At 36.7% G+C, this 19,376-nt stretch overlaps 1 protein-coding gene across 2 annotated transcripts in view; it reads left to right on the forward strand.

Annotated features, from left to right (window-relative positions):
• The window catches only part of ALCAM (activated leukocyte cell adhesion molecule), a 128,674-nt gene that overhangs the window by 63,206 nt on the left and 46,092 nt on the right, over window positions 1–19,376 (forward strand). For both annotated transcript variants that reach the window (XM_032219744.1, XM_032219743.1), the window contains exon 2: window positions 17,090–17,190. In XM_032219744.1, the coding sequence (XP_032075635.1) occupies window positions 17,090–17,190 (101 nt within the window). The remainder of the gene's footprint in view (window positions 1–17,089; window positions 17,191–19,376) is intronic.

Consider the following 19,376-nt stretch of genomic DNA (forward strand, 5'->3'; position numbering starts at 1 on the left):
GGAAGATTTTGGAGTTTCTGCTGCCTGTCTTACTGCGCATGCGGAGGAGGTTTTCCGCCAAGGCCAACGGCACCGACATTCCATCTGGATGATGCCTTTCGAAGTTATCCCACACCTGACACTTGGGAGAATTATGATTGGACTGCAACTGGGATGCCAAGGGGAGGGGAATGGGTTATTCTATATATCATTTGCTTTCGCGCCTAAATAATCAGTTTTCGCTTTGCTACGCTTCTAATCATTTATAATTAGTAAAAGTACACTTGATTTCTATCAATGGAGTCTCGTGGTTTTCTTTCCTAATTACTCAATGGAGGAGTGCTGACACCCATCTACCTGGAAATGTCACTTTTATGGAATTATTTCATCTGTTTGTCTGTCTATCTATCTACCTATCTAATCTGAATAAATGCAGATCTCTTTTAAATAATCCAACTTTTCCAGTTGTCTTGAAAAAACTTATTTCTTCGGAAGAGTTGATTATTTTGATTATATATATATTACAAACACACAGATATATGTGTGTGTGTGTGTGTGTGTGTATGTATGTGTATATGTGTATGTGTATATGTATATGTATGTATATGTATATGTATGTATGTGTATGTATGTATATATATGTATATGTATATGTATGTATCTATTAGATTTTTTTTACAACCCCCGGTATGCCCAAATATGGGAGGAAGATCACTACTTCCATTCTCTGTCCTTCGGCTCGTCACAAGAGACCATCCAGGCAGAAACCCAATATTTTTTACTGTTGCCTTTTTGTTACATTTTTGTTTTTTTGTTTGTGCTGATAAATAAATAAAGGGAGACTAGTCTCCCTTTATTTATTTATCAGCACAAACAAAAAACAAAAATATATATGTATGTACGTACATACATACATACATACATACGTACACATTTATACATAAAATCAAAACATCTAGTGAATTCTCTCGATACATCAAATTCTCTTCATTTTAAAATGAATTTGATTTCATTTTCCAAAAAAAAACCCTCCACGGTAATTTAAGAACAGGTCAGATTGAACTAAAACCTCCTTTTCTTTTTAACAGCCTTCGTGGCATTTGCATTTTCTCTGTATTACAGTTTGAGACAATTTTGGAACATTTTCTTAATACTTAGATCTTTTCATCATTTTTAGTATATTATAGCTAATAATTGGGTTATTAGAGTAAGTTCCAGTTTAAAAGGGTCACAGATTTGGTAATACACAGGATGTATTACCAAGGAAATGTGGTGCAGTGTTATGTCATGATGTAAAACCTTGATTTGTGTTTTGATGCTGCACACAAGTGCATAACTCATGTGATTTGTACTGGGTGCTTTGTCTTTTGACCTGCTTTGCCTCCACCTGTGAATATCCTTAGTGAATATCCTTAGATATTAAAAGATATCATAACACTTCATGTGATTTCAAAAAGACATATCTAAAGTAATTAGCAGTTTAAAGCAGTAAAAGAAAAAAAAACAGATGACCCCCCCCCCCCATATATATATATATATATATATATATATATATATATATATATATATATATATATATATATATAGCATTTTTGGATTGACAGTATAATGGTAAATAGTAGATAAATCTGTATATCCAGTTATATTTCTAGAAACTGATTGTCACAAACTAGGCATGTGATTTTCCTGCTGCTACTGCCTCCCTTTCAAAACACTTTAATTTTCAGCAATGATATACTGTATTTTTCAGAGTATAAGATGCACCAGAGTATAAGACGCGCCAGAGTATAAGATGCACCAAGATTTTGAAGAGGAATTTTTTAAAAACAGTTTTTGTACTCTGCAGACCTCCCAAAAATGGTCCATTTTTCACAAAAACTGGCCTGTTTTTTTAACGGGCATGAATAGCCTTTAGGAGGCTTGTAGGAGACTTGTAGGGGGGTAAGGGGGCACAAAAGAGAAAAAAATGGACTGTTTTTTGCCAAAAAAAAGGGCATGTATAGCATTTAGGAGGTTTATAGTGCTCCTGGGGTCGGGGGGGGGGGGAAAGTGAGCAAAACATGGCCCATTTTTCACTCATTTCTGCCCTCCCCAGCCCCCAGGAGCACTCTGGAAGCCTCCTAAAGGCTATGCATGGCCATTTTGGTGAAGGGGGCAGGGTTTCGGGAGGCAAAAAATGCTGTATTCAATGTATAAGATGCACCCAAATTTTCAGCTTCTTTTTTGAGAGAAAAAGGTGTGTCTTGTACTTCCAAAATACCATAGTTGCGCTACATATAGTTGTCTTAGTTGAAGATAAGTTGTTTTTAAATATAGAAGAAATATGAGACTGCTGAAAAAGTAAGGTAGAATTGTAAAGAGAATGAGAAACTGTCTTTCTGCCATCATAGCAATTTAGCATGCTATGAAATTAGATATTTTTACTTTCTTCCATTTCTTTTTATTTTTTCCTGATCCCTGATAACATTTTTCAAATTTCTTTTAAGCACTTATATAGTGCCCTCTACCCTTGAGGCAATTTTCTAATTTCTCTAGAGATTTTTAATTTCAGCCTTTTACTTCCTAATTTAATATTCAGCTTGAGGCTTTTGCATCTTGACAAAGGCCATATCAATTTGATAATTGGTTGATAATAGCAGAGAATGAAATAAAACAAGCTTCGTGCCTCTGGGTGACCAAAATACTATCATTTTCCAACACTTAAGGAAATCATACACTTTATTTTGGCAACTATTCTATTGTCCTTATTCTCTTACAGAGTTCCCTTACAATAATAATATTGCAATTTTTTGGAAACATCAGCGATTCAGAAGCAAATCAAATTGATTTCTATGCTGGTAATGTGAACAAGCCAGCAGGAGTTCTGAAAAAAATAAGAGCAATTGTCAGGCAAAATTCACTTATGAAGTTTATGATAAAAAGGCAAGATCACTTTACGTCCTGCTGATGACATGGACATATCCATGTACTTTTCTTAGCAAAAGTATTAGAAATTTTTTATCATTCTCTTCTGGGATTGTTTTTTCTCTTCCCTTCCCTTCCCAGTCACTTCTTCATTTCTTCTTTCCCAGTAAGTAAAATGTACATGCACTAAAATCTAGTGATCAGCCTGATTCTGCCACTTATTGAGAAATATTAGAATCTGTTGTACCAAATATGTTTTCCTGTATCTTAAGCATCTCATGGTTTACACCAAAAAAGAGATTTTTTTAATCAGCCACTGACATAGATGAGTGTTGAGAAAGAGTGCCTGTCTTATGGTTACTTACCTGATTTCATAAGGAAAAACAAAAACCAGGGTCCATATTCGGGAGAATAGAATAGAATAGAGTTGGAATGGACCTTGAGGGTCTTCTAGTCCAACCCCCTGCTAACCATTGGGACTTACCATTGAGTCTTACCATTCATTCTAGCATCTTAATCACTATGCCATTCTGGATCTTTATAATTATGCAAAATAAATAAATATGTAGTTGTGCCTTTTTGACATCAATGCATACAATGTTTCATCTAAACAAGAAAATTAGGAGTCATTGGGTAGAGCAGTTTGTTTCCAATTCAGTATGGTGGTTTTAACTTTTATGGCATGGGACCAAGTTATCAGAGGCATGGTGGCACAGTGGTTAGAAATGCATTTGTCAGGTTTCCTAAAAATGCCCTAATTGATTCATGAGTTGAGCCAAGGTTCAAAACAAAACTAGTCATTTATTAGGAGCACTGTTAGGCAAGGCCTTTTTTGCAGTCAGATCTGAGCTTCATTTGAATTTTAGCTGAACTTTACCCCTGTTCCTCTCCTTCCCTCAGTCTCACATCACATTCCCCAATGAGGTGCACCGCTTCCAAGCCTGCTGCAGTAATCTGAGATCCGACTCTAGCCAAAAGTATGCGTGGAATGGGTTCCCCCACTTTCCTCACCATGACAACCTTAGGAGTTGACAGCATTATTGCAGGCTAACTGCCCAATGCCAGCAGTTTGATCCTGACTTGCTCAAGGTTAACTCAGCCTTGCCACCTTCCAAAGTTGGTAAAATGAGGACCCAGATTGTTGGGGGTAATATGCTGGCTGTGTAAATCACTTAGTGTGGGGCTGTCCAACTCACATCGTCACAGTGGCATCACTTGACGTATCCGGATTTTTCACCCTTCTCTAAACTGGGCATGGGTGTGGCCAGTGTGTGACGCATCCAGCCCACGGGCTGGAAGTTTGACAGCCCTGACCTAGAGAGTTTTATAAAGCACTATGAAGTGGTATATAAGTCTTGAGTTCTATTGCTATTGCTAGTCTCTGAGGGACTCAGAGATTACATCACCCCTTCTTATTAGTTCTGACATAGAGAGTATACTATCGGTTCCATCTGTGAGGGGCCTACATTGATGGATCCCAGACTTTTTGTGCTGTGGTATCTACTTTATGGTTCATTTTCCACCTGAAGTTAGGTTATGTTCTGACCTAGGCTTCCTGATACATTAAAAAGCACCCACTCAGTCCCAGAAAACCCTCTTTTTATTTCAAAGGCTATGAATTATGGTCATTCACAGCCCGTAATGAGTCCCAAATAGTTGTAAAGAGTCCTACATTAGGCTGCAAAAGTCTTTTGGCTGATAAGCATTCACCTTTATCTTCCTTGAAATGCTGCCCAAGACTTAATTGGCAATTAGCTTGGCAAGGCCACACGGAACAAAAAGTCAAAACGAAGCTTCAGAAGGGAAACTGACCAGCATGAACCAAGTTGCTTCCTGCAAAGGCTCACATGCCTTTGCTCCTCCTTTTTGTCCTATGGGAGGACCCAATCACCCCCAAGCCTTACTCCTGAGTTATCCCTTCTGTCTTAACTGTTCTTGCCTTTTGGCAGCTTTGCGCATGCATGCACTGGGAATGGGGAACCTGTTCCTGTGCCTCACTGATGTCTGACTCTGGAGGCATCACATAACTCCTAAATGGCCTGGCCCCCTCTCTGTCTCTGACGCAGAGCCCTCGTCTGAGCCTTCCCCAGACTCCAGGACTGTCCCATGTTCCTCCGCAAACTCCTCGCTGTCCCACTCTGCTGCCAGCTCCGCAGGCCACTGGTGGACCACAACAGATTAGCTCTATCTCTATTAACCTTCAGGAAGACCCTCAAACTATGATTATGTCATCAGGAAGGTCACAGAAACATTTTAAGGAAACTTCCCTATTGTGGTTAATATGCAGTTGCTATACCCCTTGTTTTTGTGGTTTGTTTATTCTAATTTTAATGATTTTTAATTTTTTTTTAATAATTATTGTCTATATTTGTATAATTATTTGATTCTTGTATGTAGCCGTGTCATGTATGGTGAGATGGGAGTAGGGGTGAAATACTAGTGGTTTGGACAGGTTCGTCAGAAAGTAGAATTTCCTGCTTTCTAGCTAATCTAAGTCATGTGGCACAGTGGAATCCCCCCCTCCCCCTCACTGTTCTACTTACCTTTGCAGGCGCACTTGGTAAGCTCACATTTGTGAACTGGTAGCGAAGGTAAGTAGATTTCACCACTGGATGGGAGGATATATAAATTTGAGAAAAAAATATAAAACTTAAAAAAAACATCTTATATCTCTTAAAAGATACATCGTACATTGTATGCCACCAATGCTCAGTTTCTAAGATTGTAATTTAACAACATATCCTATTCTTATGAAAGCATATTTTTATCAAGTTTATAAACTTGGTAACTTTGATCTTCGCTAAATAAAAAGTCATCATTCTTTTTCACCTAGGACAAAAAAAATAAAATAACCCATTATACTGTGTAAAGAGGTATGACTGGAAATTTCCTCTTGATTGATAATGTGTCATCTAGTTGGTATCAACTCTTAACGATTATGTAGACAGATTTTCTCCATGACAATCTGTACTTTCAGGTCTTCAAATGGCAGACTCATCACCACTGTAACTGAGTCTATCCACCTTAATGCTGGCTGTCCTCTTTTCTTTCCATTCACCTTTTCCACTATTAGACCCTTTTCTAGAGAGCTGAGTCTTCATTTTCTTACCAAGTCTTTTCAGAAGTGATTTCCCAATGCTTGCTTTCCAAAGCTAAGAGACAGTCACTGGCTCAAAATCACCCAGCTAGCTTCATGTCTAAGGTGGGACTAGAACTCATGGTGCTTGATACCTTCAGCACCATACCAAACTGGTTCCTTGGTCTAGTATTGCTTGTTCCATGTAAAGTATTCCTGGGACTCCATAAAATCACAAATTGCTATGAGAAGTTAATACCTTATTTAACAATATGTTATGTAGTAATATAGTATATAGTAATATACTAATATAGTCATATAATAATACACTCTTCTACATCATTGTTGTAAAGGTTTGAAATGTGTTTTGATGTTGTAGTAGTTGGTTATGTTTTTTAAAGTTTATTATTTTACAAGGAAAAGATGATAATGTTGAATTTTTTTTCCTGTTATATACCACTCTATCACTGTATATGTTTTCACACACTCATATTGTCTTTGATGTATTCCAGAGCAGGATGTCATTATTATTTCAAGAATTACTTTTTCCCATATACTGTAGATAGCCAGATACATATACTAAGAGTGTGTGTGTGTGCATGCTCGCACACACACACACACAAAAAAACACACACAAACATCGGTATACAGTCCCCCTGGGGTTTTAGATGGGAAAATAAGAGAAAGATTTCCTGTTTCTGTTCACAGCAGTATCTGTACTGAATAATAAAATATTTATAACAAGTAAGCAAGACAGCCTTTTCCTCAGCTTAATTAGTTCTGAAGAATGTATATATGTGAACATTCTGATTAAAACAATAGCAATGTTGCACTATTAATAAGTAATATATTGTAGATAAGTTAATGGGCAAGAAAATGGTTAATTTATTTTTAATATGACTGTTCATATATGAAGTATTCATAATTCATAAGATATTACAATTAAACAAGAAAAATATGCAATTTTCTGCTAAAAATAGCAAACTATTTATGCATCAGAAGAAATAATTTCTGCTTTTTTAATATGCACAAATGAAATAGTATTGATATATTTTTAAAGATTTTTAAGAAATCCTGAAATGCTTTGATTTTTTTAATTGAAAAACATTTTTAAAGCTTTTATAAGGCAAGTCATAATTTTACACAGCTCATTTTAGCAAACACCACTTCTGTATGTCACTCTCACTTATACATTCTTAGACCCACATGGCAAACACAACTTGAATGATATATGATATGTATGATGTACTGTCTATGTATTGTAGACAATGACTTTTACAATAAAAGCTTTTCAAAGTAGTCACTGTTATGCCATATTAGATCCCGGCAACTATATTAAACAGTTTATTTGCCTTAATTTGGACTCCAGAGAATATGCTACTGCCAGAAAATTATGTAATATTTAATATTAAACATTTAAATATTGGAAGACACGTATAAGAACTGATCTAGATAGCTGTTGTCTATACTGAATTATTGTTCTCTAGAGTTTGAAATGTAATATAACAATGCTAAAAACTACTGTACAGTTAAGGAAAATGTTTTGTGCTGAAATTTTGAATTTTTACGAAAGATAATTTGATCAAGTAGGTATACAAACTATGCATCCTGTCATCAGCATTTCAGAGAATGATTGGTGGAAAAAAATCCATGCAGGAAGGGCAAATAGGCAAGCAAGGAAAAAGGAAGGAAAGTTGTTCTAGAGAGCTTGTTGTTTTGTTCTTTTTTTTTTTTAGTAAATATCAAAAGTTAAATAAAGGTGGACATTTTTACAGATATCAATGAAAATGCATCCCTTTTCTCTCTTCCTCCCCTCCTACTCCCAATCAGATTTTAAGGCAGTCTGAGACATCTAGTTTCCAACTTTAAGAGGATGTCACCTTCAGGGCTTCTGTAAGGTAGATATGTTGAGAAGGGGAGATTGCAATCATGTGGAAGAGCAAGAAGAAAGAAAGTTACAAGTGAAACACCACAGCCAAAACAACTTAGTGCAGCATGTAGCAGGAGATCGGTGGCATGGGTAAAGTGATACAGAAATCAGGTGCCTAGCAACCAAAAGCTGAGAAGAGGGACAGCCCAGTGTCCATGATAACTTCTCCAGAAATCCCAGCAGCCAGCTGGCAGCTGGTAACATACCTTTCCTTTCCCAGTCAAAAACTATGAGTCTCTGCAATAATTCAGGATGCAGCAACCATTTCTTGGCTGAAAATATTAAAATGCCAGCCAGCAAGAAAGCCAGCTCAATCTAAGATGACTAATGGGTAGCTCTAAGAGATGTCCATTTTTAGGTTTCCTCACAATTCATAGCTGAGCAAGGAACCAGCTAAGCTCTCTAAATAAGCCTGTTTCTTTACACAGGGTTAGGCAGTACAACTGCCTGGAAAGGTAAGGGGGGACATACAATAGTTGAAAATTCATAATATCCATAGATAACAATTCTTAGAAGTAACCACAGCACATCTAGAGACAGGCACATAGATCAATAGTCACCAGTAGAAGTCCGAAAGTATAAATCCAGAACATGTTTTGTCCAGTTGTTCACAATAACCTGTTGTTTAATAATATTAATTTTAACAGATTGTAAGGTGTTCCAAGTAAACATGTTAAATCATTATGCAACTAATGTAAACATGAGTGTTAGCTCCTTAGGTTATGTCTTCACAACAATATTGCAACATTTTTTCATTCTAATGAAACAAAGTAACACATATTTATTTGTGTAGGAGTGGGGCACAACTGTGATTGTCTATTTATACTTTTTCTGTAAAATTATTTTCTGTAAAAATAAGATTCCTGTGAATTGTGAGGTTTTAATAGCATAATGTAATATTTTTCTTTTTTATACTTAATTCAGGTTAGTTGTGTTAAGACCAACAAAGACTCCCAATGTAACATATTACACTTCAGTTACTTAACATTTTATGGCATGTGTTTTCAAAGAGTAACACCTACAACAGCTTCTCTCAATATGATGTTTTTCAGGAGGCATTTTTTTTAAATCTGGGGATGATTATAATGTCTCAATTGGGCATACCTGGAATAATCTGGAGATCTATTCAATAAACTATTTATGGTTGCAGTTACATTTGTATATGATATTATATGATTTGTATATGACATGATGCCATTGATGTTTAAAATGCCAGAGGGAATTATTTCTATATTAAGTTTTTATTGTTTCAGATTGTTCTTTGTTATAGGGAATTTTGAATCATTGATATGTTGTTTTACTTGATGTTGGCTTAGAGGTAGTGGGGAGGAAATTATATTCTATCTATCTATCTAGGTGGGTGGGTGGATGGGTGGATGGGTAGATAGATAGACAGACAGACAGACAGACAGATAGATAGATTCATTCATTCATTTACAAATAAGAATCAGGTTCACTGGACTTTTGAAAAGTCGCATTAATGACTTCATATTTTGTTTCTTTTAAAGAAGTAATAAGTTTTTATTCTAAAGTGTTTATTTTATTTTTTATTTAGTTTTTGAAAACTTTTTATGTGGACACATCTTAAACTACTGTGGGTAGTTTAGTGAAGATTAGTTTAAACCTATTTTTTAAAGAGCTATAGGACTCTTTTTTATTACAATATATATCTTTGTGGTATCTTAGCATGATGTCTATATTTAATGTATGGAATTACTTACTTTACTTGGATCCGCTTTTGCACTGCCATATTTTGTTATGTTTACATGCATAGAAAAAATCCAAAGGAAACTTTTTTATTTTTGTCAATGATGTTGTAGACTGTGTGTTGTCAGCCCTGGACTCCACCATCCACCCACACCCAGCAATTCTATTTACACAGCCAAACTTATGTGTTGACTGATACTGTGCATTTGTTACTATAGCAACTTGGAGGGGTTAAAATGCATTGTTTTAAAGTAAAGAGAAAAGATAAACAATGAAACTCACACAGGAACATTCTTTTATAATGACATTTAGTGTACTTAAGCAGGAAAGCAAATACTTATCCTTTTTATCAGATGCAAAAATAGGTTCTGTCTGTGGTCTCCATTCATCCTAGTGAAAAATGTCAAATTTCTTCCGTGTTCTGACACAGCTCGTAGATTTCAGATAAAAGGTGGCTTTTCATTCTTTTAACCATCCAGTTTATAGATGTTTGGGTTATGGGTGGGTTTCTTTGTGAATTTATATTTGTCATTAATCTATAACATATTATGCACATTATTAAGCAATCAAAAAAGGTTTATATTTCCTTAGCACCATCTAGTGGTCAGACTGCTATATTCATTAAATTAAATGATAAAATAGCTGTTTTCAGCTTGTGCTTTAAATGAGATTGATCAAATTTAATTTAGAGAATGAAACAAAATATTATAGATGAGTGCATTACTGTTCATCTGCTAGATAAAAGTGCTGATCAATTGCTTTAGGCTGTACTAATGTGGGTAAGATGTAGGTTTATACTATAACATTTTTTTAGTTTCTGCATTATTTTCTGTCAAATGTTTGCTCATAGATAATGCAGAGATAAACTGTATATTTTGAACAAAAGACTGCTACTTATTGCTGTTAGATATATCAAAAGATTGCATTTTTTTCTCTGTACTGCTGTAATTTACTCTGTGATAGACTTTTCTTTTTGTTTTTATTACCTAAGGATCCCATGTTTAAGAAATATTATAATACCTGAGTATAGTCCTCGACTTACAACCATTAGTGAGTGTTTTTTCCTCACTACATGTTAGTCTATGTGCAGCTCCCCATGCAGCTAAACCCATCTCTCCTCCAATAAAACACACCATGTGTGTAGCTCTGAATGCTTTATTGAAAAAAACAGGATATGGTGAAACTGGGGAAAACAGGGATTCATACAATGAGAACTAAATAGAAGATAGACAGTACTGAGTTACTGCTGAACATAGCAATTAATAAATACAAGTGATTTAAATCTCACAGTGATGCTCAGTGTGTAGGATGTGGATGACCTTGGATGACCATATGCCACAGATTAAGATGGATTCTTCCTTGTACTTCTACCTTCTCCAAATGCTAAAGGAAATGGAGTCTGGCTTCCCGGCCTGCATTTGTTCTGAGAGTGTGGGCTCATAGGTAATGGGATGGGGTCAGCTTCAAACAATGTAACTGGTATTTGTTGCTCCGGCCACTGGATGGGGATAGAGAGCAACAACAGTATTTAAAGCATTTGTTGGGGCATATTTGTTCTTCAGGCCACTAGATGGGGATAGAGAGCAACAAGAGTATATAAAGTTATATGCTAGGGCAATGGTAGTCAACCTGGTCCCTACCGCCCACTAGTGGACGTTCCAGCTTTCATGGTGGGCGGTAGGGGTTTGTTGTAACTCTGCTTTATAAATTTTATAAATAAAGTTACTTCCCTATTTTATAAATCGCCATTACTGTGGAACTGGGTGGGCGGTTAGAAAATTTTACTATTAACAGAGATACAAAAGTGGGCGGTAGGTATAAAAGGTCGAGGACTATCTATACTCAGGTATTATAATATTTCTTAACATTCCCCGTGCTAGGGTATGACAGTGAGTGTTTGAAGTTACAATGGGACTGAAAAAAATGACTTATTACTATTTTTCACATTTACAGCCATTGCACTGCCATGCGTTATGGTGATTCCAGTATCCCTGGATCATGTGGTCAGCTTTTGCAATCTTCTGACAGGCAAAATAAGTGGAGGAACAAAATTCACTTAATAACTGTGTTACTAACTTAACAACTGCAGTGTTTCACTTAAAAACTGTAGCAAGAAAGATAGTAAAATGATGCAAAACTCACTCAACAACTGTCTGACTTAGCAATAGGGCTCAACTGTGCTCGTAACTCAAGGACTACTGTCTATCATTACCTGTTAACTGTTTTTTTGTAGGAAGAACAATGAGCATTCAGTGAATCGGATAGTGGTGGACAAATTATAAGCCAACGTATTTAACATCTGAACACTTTGGATAGTTATATTCCTTATTTTGATTTTGGAGTAATGTATGCAAGTCACAAAAATCTAAAAAAAAAATGGTGGAAATGGGGAGAATGGTTACAAAAGGAGTGTCCTTAGTTCGTATTTATTTAAAATATAATAACAAATCTTAATAACAATGCAGTACACGGTAGTATTTTTTCTGTTGTATCTTTGGATAATATCATCTTTTATCATTTACATTTTCTACAAAAATATTAAAAGCTTATGTAGAATAAATTGTTTACAACACAAATAATACCCAGGCGCAGCTCTGGTCTCATGCCTTACAACAGTGATGGTGAACTTTTTAGGTACAGAGTGCCCAAACTGGCAGGTGTGTGTGTGTCCGCATGCATGTGCTCGCCAGAGCACTGGAAACCTGACGACCAGCTGGCTGAGCTGGGGCAACATCACACGTGCCCATAGAGAGGGCTCTGCGTGCCACCTCTGGCATCCGTGCCATAGGTTCGCCATCACAGCCTTATAATGATTGAAGATGCTTGATGATTATGTGCCATCACGTCCTGTCAATTTTTAGAAACAGTATAGTTTTTCTTCAGAATGATTTGATCCCCATCTGATCCTTAAAGTTTTCCAGTGATGCACTGTATAATTCAGTTTATCCATCTTGCAGTTTTTATTTCTCTTTCTTCTACATTTGCCTCCCTCCAGACAACTCTGGAATGATTTGTTCTATTTGATTCATTTGTTTTGTTTCATGGTATTCCCAGGAATCTTCTGCAACAACAAAATCAAAACTGTAAACACACTCTTCTGTGTTTACAATTACTTGAATAAAGTATCAGAGGAAAAACTATCACTTGTATAATTCTGATCTTAGAAAGTACAAATACATCCTAGTACCTGAATATCTTTTCCAAGGTTTTTGCTACTTTTCTAAGTGCTAGTATGTGGTTTCTTTTCTGATTGCTAATTCCTTAAGATTGATAATTGATCCTAAAAGGCAGAAACTATCCATAATTTAGGAGCCATGGTGGTGCAGTGGTTAGAATGCAGTATTGCAGGCTAACTCTGCTGACTGCTAGCAGTTGATCCTGGGGTCTCAAGGTTGACTCAGCCTTCCATCCTGCCAAGGTCACTAAAATGGGGACCTAGATTGTTGGGGACAATATGCTGACTCTGTAGCCGCTTAGAGAAAATTGTAAAACACTATGATGCCGTGTATAAATCTAAGTACTATTGCTATCATTTCAGTATCTTCATTGTCAATTCTAAGGCTAGTCGCTATACTTGTTACGATTAGTGTAGTCTTTACATTTAATCTTTGTTTCATTTTTGTGCTCCTTCACTTTCATGCCAGTGCAGTTCAGTTGCATTTCTGGCTGTTGAAGTACCATGGTATCTCAATACTCATTGTTAAGTATATAAGAGTATATAACCATTGATACAAGAGTATATAACCATTGAGCCCTTTCCAACCTAGAGCCAGGCTATATTACCATTTTCAATCTACATTGTGGGCTTTTGCTAAACGTGTGTGTGTGTGTGTGTGTGTGTGTGTGTGTGTGTGTGTTTATTAAATTAATTTGGTCCCCCGTCTTATCTCAGGGTAACCCTGGGTGGCTTACCGTTAGGAATATAATCTAACGGTTGGATTGGCAATATATAAATCATGTAGCAATGCTGTACCTGTTTCTTTAAATCATACTGTAAAATGTGATTGGTTGCTGTTTCCTCAATCGGCCATAAGAGGGAGCCAGAGTGACTGTTAGTTCTCTGTTTGTTAGATGCTGGGCTGATCTGATCTGAGTGTTTTGGAAACTGGCTGTTAGAAAGTGCCGTGAGCTATTGTAAGTTTTGCAACTGCTAGCAAACTTTGAGTACCAGACTGTTTGTATGATTATAGACTATGTTATTTGGATTATCCCTTAACTGAAAGACATTGATGACTGACTGTCTTATCCATGTATGACTTGGACTGTTTGATGGACCTTGATACCTCTATTTCCACTAAAGTAAAAGCCTATTTAAACTGCAGTGTCTCTGTATGCTGGTTTGTGTGTTCCCCAACACAACTCTCACAACGCTTCTCTGAACGCACTCGCTCTTCCAACGGGGAGCTTACCTAACACTTACAATAATAAAAAATAAAAACTGTAAAAGCATAAATAAGATATTAAAAGATGGGAAGGGTGGGAGGTGGCATCTATTGTTGATCAATCAACCACCTCCACCGTGATGCTCCCCCACTGGAGCTCCAGCCCACCGGCAGAGCCAGGTCTTTAGGATCTTATAGAAAGTCAGAAGGTTTGGAACAAACCTCACTCCAGGAGGCATGATATTCTACAGGGCAGGCACAGTAGCAGAGAAGACCCCACCAGTGTGAATACTTAGTCCAATGAGGCCCACAGCATACCTCCTCTGCCAGCACCGATGGGATGGGCCAATCACAGTGGGATGAGATGATCCCTTAAGTGCCTATACTATATTTCTGTGTATTCAATCTGATGATGCTCATGAATATTGGAATTATTTGGGCTATTGGAAGTCTGTTACCGATGAAAAAACAATTGGACTGGCAAAAAGTGATAAGTCAATCACTTGCTTCATTTCAGTTTCTAGACTAAACAGTCCAATTGTATCTTCCTCAATATTCCAACTTTGGCATTACAGTCTCCACTATTAGGAACACCTTTTATTGCAGTTTCAAAACTGATCTGAGACACACATGATCTTTCAGGAAAGGAAAGGTCAGAAAGGATGTTTGCAGTAGGCCAAAATGCTCCAAGCAAAGGAAAAGGAAGATAAAATAAAACATGCTAATTGTACATGTAAACAGAAATGCATCAGATAGATAGGCTTGTACGTTTGGAAAGTATGCTGATGCTAAATGATTTATTAGGGTCTTCATATATTTTTAACCCGCCTGCCCAGGCCATTGCTTCCAGATCCATTGTACAGCCATTAGCATAATTCTATAATGAAATAATCCATAGGGTACCTGTTATGGAAAGACATTTCCAGAGTATGGAATTACTGCAACACTAGGCCAAATGTTATTGAGCCTAATATTTATTGTACTTTGCAGCCTGTCTATGTAATCATTCTTATTAATCAACTACAAGATTTAGTCTTCACATGGTTTTTTTTCATGGTCTCCAAATCATGCAAAATATCACATTGAACTGTAGCCATCATGCAGAGATAAAATCTCTATAAAATACTTTATCTTGTATTTTACTTTAGATAGAAGAGTAAAAAATTGAAATTGTTTTAAAAAGTTGTTAAATATTGATAAATGACTAATCTCCCTGAAACAATTCATGATCGTTTGTTTTGAGTACAAACTGACCAAGTTTACTAGTAATTAAATTAAATAATTGATATGCTTAATCTTAGATGCAAAAACCTAGTTTTCAAGGCTATCAAAATGTTTTATAGCCTTGTAAGGTTCTTTATTTTGACACACTGCAGTGTAGAAGATAACTGTATGGAATGCTTATTTGAGGCGCACATCTTCCCCTACAATAGGTTGGTGCCCTGGGTTAATTCCACCCTCCTAGTCATTGCGAGTTGATGTAGCCATAAATAAGTCTTTGATACTTTATCCTTGTAGCAGGCAAATATCTTAAAGTTTGTATACACCCTTTGAGTCCCTCCAAAAGTTCCTGTAATTGTTGGGATTAGGTATATTGCCTGAATGTGGTTGGTCTTTGTTGCTACCAAACTCCAGACTTTTACACTTTTAAGCAATGTTGCTTTTGAGCACTCCAGCTGAGTTTCTAAGCTCAGACAGGAATCACACCAAGATATGCTGCTTATCATAGTTTGTGATCCTGACAGTTGATTGACAGTCCTTTTGCTTGCCTGTAATAGTTGCAATTACTAGATGTTACCTGTCCCTTCTCACCGCGAAGGGATACAGTGGTTCAGTGGCTAAGATGTTGAGCTTGTCAATCAGAAAGGTTGGCAGTTCAAATTCCTAGCACCATATAACAGAGTGAGCTCCTGTTAATTGTCCCAACTTGTGCCAACCTAGCTGTTCGGAGCATGTAAAAATGCAAGTAGAAAAATAGGGATTACCTTTGGTGGGAAGGTAACAACGTTCTGTACATCTTTGGCATTTAGTCATGCTGGCCACATAACCATGGAGACGTCTTTGGACAGCACTGGCTCTTTGGCTTTGAAACGGAAATGAGCACTGTCCCTTAGAGTCGGGAACAACTAGCACATATGTTTGAGAGGAACCTTTATCTTTACCTCTCCCTTCTCACCTATCCCATCTTCTCCTATCACCTTTTATCTTACATAGCCATACCTATACTGTGTTAGCTTTCCCTTTTGTAAACTAAGGATATAAGTGGGGTAAAGCTGTTTATGAACATTGACAGATTCCTGAAAACACCAGCGTGTGGCTCCCATCTCCTCTCAAGTTTTCAAAGCTGTAAACTTTCATGGCCTTTTTTTGAGAAGTGGGTAAGCTGAGCCTGGCCTTGGGGAATTAGGGATGCAGAATGTCTATGCAAGCACTGAAAGAGCAATCTTAACTTCACTTCCTTACATATCTCACAATTGTTTTCCAAATTACTTAAAACTTTTCAAATCCTACCACACCACTGGGATTAAGTTAGATCACTGATGATGTTGCACTTCCAAGGAATCCAGACTTCACTGGGAAATTTTGTATGCTAGCATTGAAACTTTTTCTCACCTTTAAAAATTCTCTAATTCACAAATAATATAGAATAAGAATACTTTAGAACAATCTATTGTTCCAGTGACTAATAAGAAAGAATTGTGCACCACCACAGCATGCCATTCAGATAGATGTGACGTCTATAGAGGCATGCACATGCACTGTGGAAAAAGAGGGGGCAAATCACAAAATCCAAAAGTATAGAAATATATAAATATGCATATACTGCAAATTTTAGCCTTATATTGGATGTGCCACAAGTATGGAGCTCTGTGTTCTTCTAAAATTGCTGTCACGGATTTTTACCAACTTTGCCGGCTTCATTTTGAATGGTGATGAATTAAAGACAACAAATATTTAATGCAACACGAACTAATTTTTTAAGCATGGGTTAAATAATTAAATTATTTAATTAATTTTGAAAATGTGTTTCAGTTGTACATATGCTTTAGCTAAGACTTAGAAAAATCCAATATTATAGAATTAATAGTTGTTTCTTATTGTTTTTAACAGGACTTGGATTATATACAGTAAACACAGTATATGGAGATACCATTGTTTTGCCTTGCCATTTAGAAGTTCCTAATGGTCTTTTGTTTGCAAAATGGAAATACGTAAGTATAAATTATCTTAAATTATTTCTGGTATTGCAATGTAGGAGGAATTTTGTGGGACTAATGAACGTATTATTCAAAAGCAGGTCTTTAAAATTTTGTGTTAAATATGTTGTAATAAATAAGTCTCTTGGTATTTTTATGAAGAAACTGGTTAGCAATATGCCACTTCTCTTAGAGTTCATTAGGATAAAAGAACCATTATAATTTGTTTGCTCATTTGGAAACAGATTGCATAGTTGTTAGACCAAGTGTTTCACGGTGGTAAAAAGCCTTTTGCCACATTTTTATTATATTCACATTGTTTTATACACACTGTTTTTCATGCTCACTATAGCAACATGAAGCAAGTTCATAGAATCAATAGTTGTGTGTCATACTGTGTCTGAAAGTGCATTGCCTGCATAAAGGAGACCAAATACAGGTCCAGCAGAATGCTAATAAAAATTGTTGCAGTTACTCTCGCTTCTCATAGCATGTTGAAAGCGCCACAGAATAAATAGCCCATTCTAACAGCAACCAATAATCCAGTTGTAGCTTTCTAACAAAGAAAGGAAGGTCTTTCTAGGTTTTGTGATTTTTTTTTTCTTTATTTGGCTTTTGTTTTGTTTTGGCAAGGAAATGTCCTGCGGTGAATTACTCAGTGTATGCATGTTTATCTGAGTTGATGTAGCAAGCCTGTGTGCGCTACACAAAGGCTTGGGGAAAAAAGCTCCACCTTTTCTCAATAGTACAAGAAAGTGCTGGAATGCCAGGAGATAAGACTAAATATACTGACAAGTGTGACCTGAAACAAACTCCTCATGAGTATTCCTACCAATTCTTCCACCTTCTTTAGGATTTTTCCATTTGGAGGTGCGTATACATATCTTCTATGCAACTACCACCTAATGGTTTCTTGCTTGCAGAATGGAAATATGTCAAATTCTAGGTTACTGCAGGGGTGGGCTGCTGAGGGTTAATGGGTTCAGGAGAACCTCTAGCTAAGATTGTGTACAGTTCAGAGAACCCCCAAATTCCACTCCTGGCTAGCCCCGCCTACCCCTCCTCTCCCAGAAGTTCCCAAGTGGTCCGTTTTGGATGCAGATAAGTGCAGGATTCACACAGAGGCTTGGGGAGGGCAAAAGACAGGCCTACCAGAAGTTCGGGAAGGCCAGAAACGGGTCTATTTCTTGCCTCCAGAGGGCCTCTGGAACCTGTGGAGGCTGTTTTCACCCTCCTGGAGGCTCGAGAAAAGCCTCCAGAGCCCTGGGAGGACAAACACCCCCCCCCCATGCCATGGTGCAGGAGGCCAACTAAGTGACGCCCGCCATGGCCACACCCACCCAGTAACCGGTCAGAGAACCCCTTGCTATAATTTTTGAAGCCCACCCCGGCTACTGGATAGGATATAACAGTTCTGATTGAATTATTTCAGGGAGGGAGAATAATGGTGACTAAAGGGTTTTTTTTTTTCACTTTAAACATTATTTATTCTTCTGCAAAACTTGGGTTTTTACAAGCTTTGAATATTTCTCCTTAGTACTTTTTTCAGCTATTTTACAATATTGTCAACTATACAACAAAGCAATAAAAAAAGATGGGATAGCACAGATTCAATAGTACAGTAACCCACTGCATAAGGTGGTGTAATCTCTGTAGGGTTTACTAGAAATAAACCAAGGTGCTTAGTCCAGAGAAGTCTTTCTCAGCTTGGGATTCTCAAAATACATTAGATCAGTACATCTCAAGCTCATCAAATTAAAGGCTTCTTCAGATGCTTAGTGATTTTTATATCTTCAAAATTGGGTACTTCCTGATAAATTTTTGCTGCATATGATCAAATCTGTTGAATAAAATAATTTTTTACAGTAGTGCTGAACAAGATATTTGTAGGAGCTATAAGAAAAATATGAGTTGTTTAACTTTCTTCACATGTTTTCCTAACACATACTGAGCAACAATTTGCCTTTGATGCAGGTAGTATCATATTTAGTATGTAATTAATCTCTGGAATTGTTCCTAGTTCTGGTGATCCAATTTGTGATTTGATTCTCATATATCTCTGCTGTACCCCAAAATAATCTGCTGAAATATAATATCCGGCTTGACCTACCTAAACAGTGTAAACTTACACACAAAGCTGAACACACACACACAAACAAACACACACCTACATTTGAATTGTATTCTATTGTGATTTGCTA

This window comes from Thamnophis elegans, chromosome 6 (assembly GCF_009769535.1).
Source record: "Thamnophis elegans isolate rThaEle1 chromosome 6, rThaEle1.pri, whole genome shotgun sequence".
NCBI lineage: Eukaryota > Metazoa > Chordata > Lepidosauria > Squamata > Colubridae > Thamnophis > Thamnophis elegans.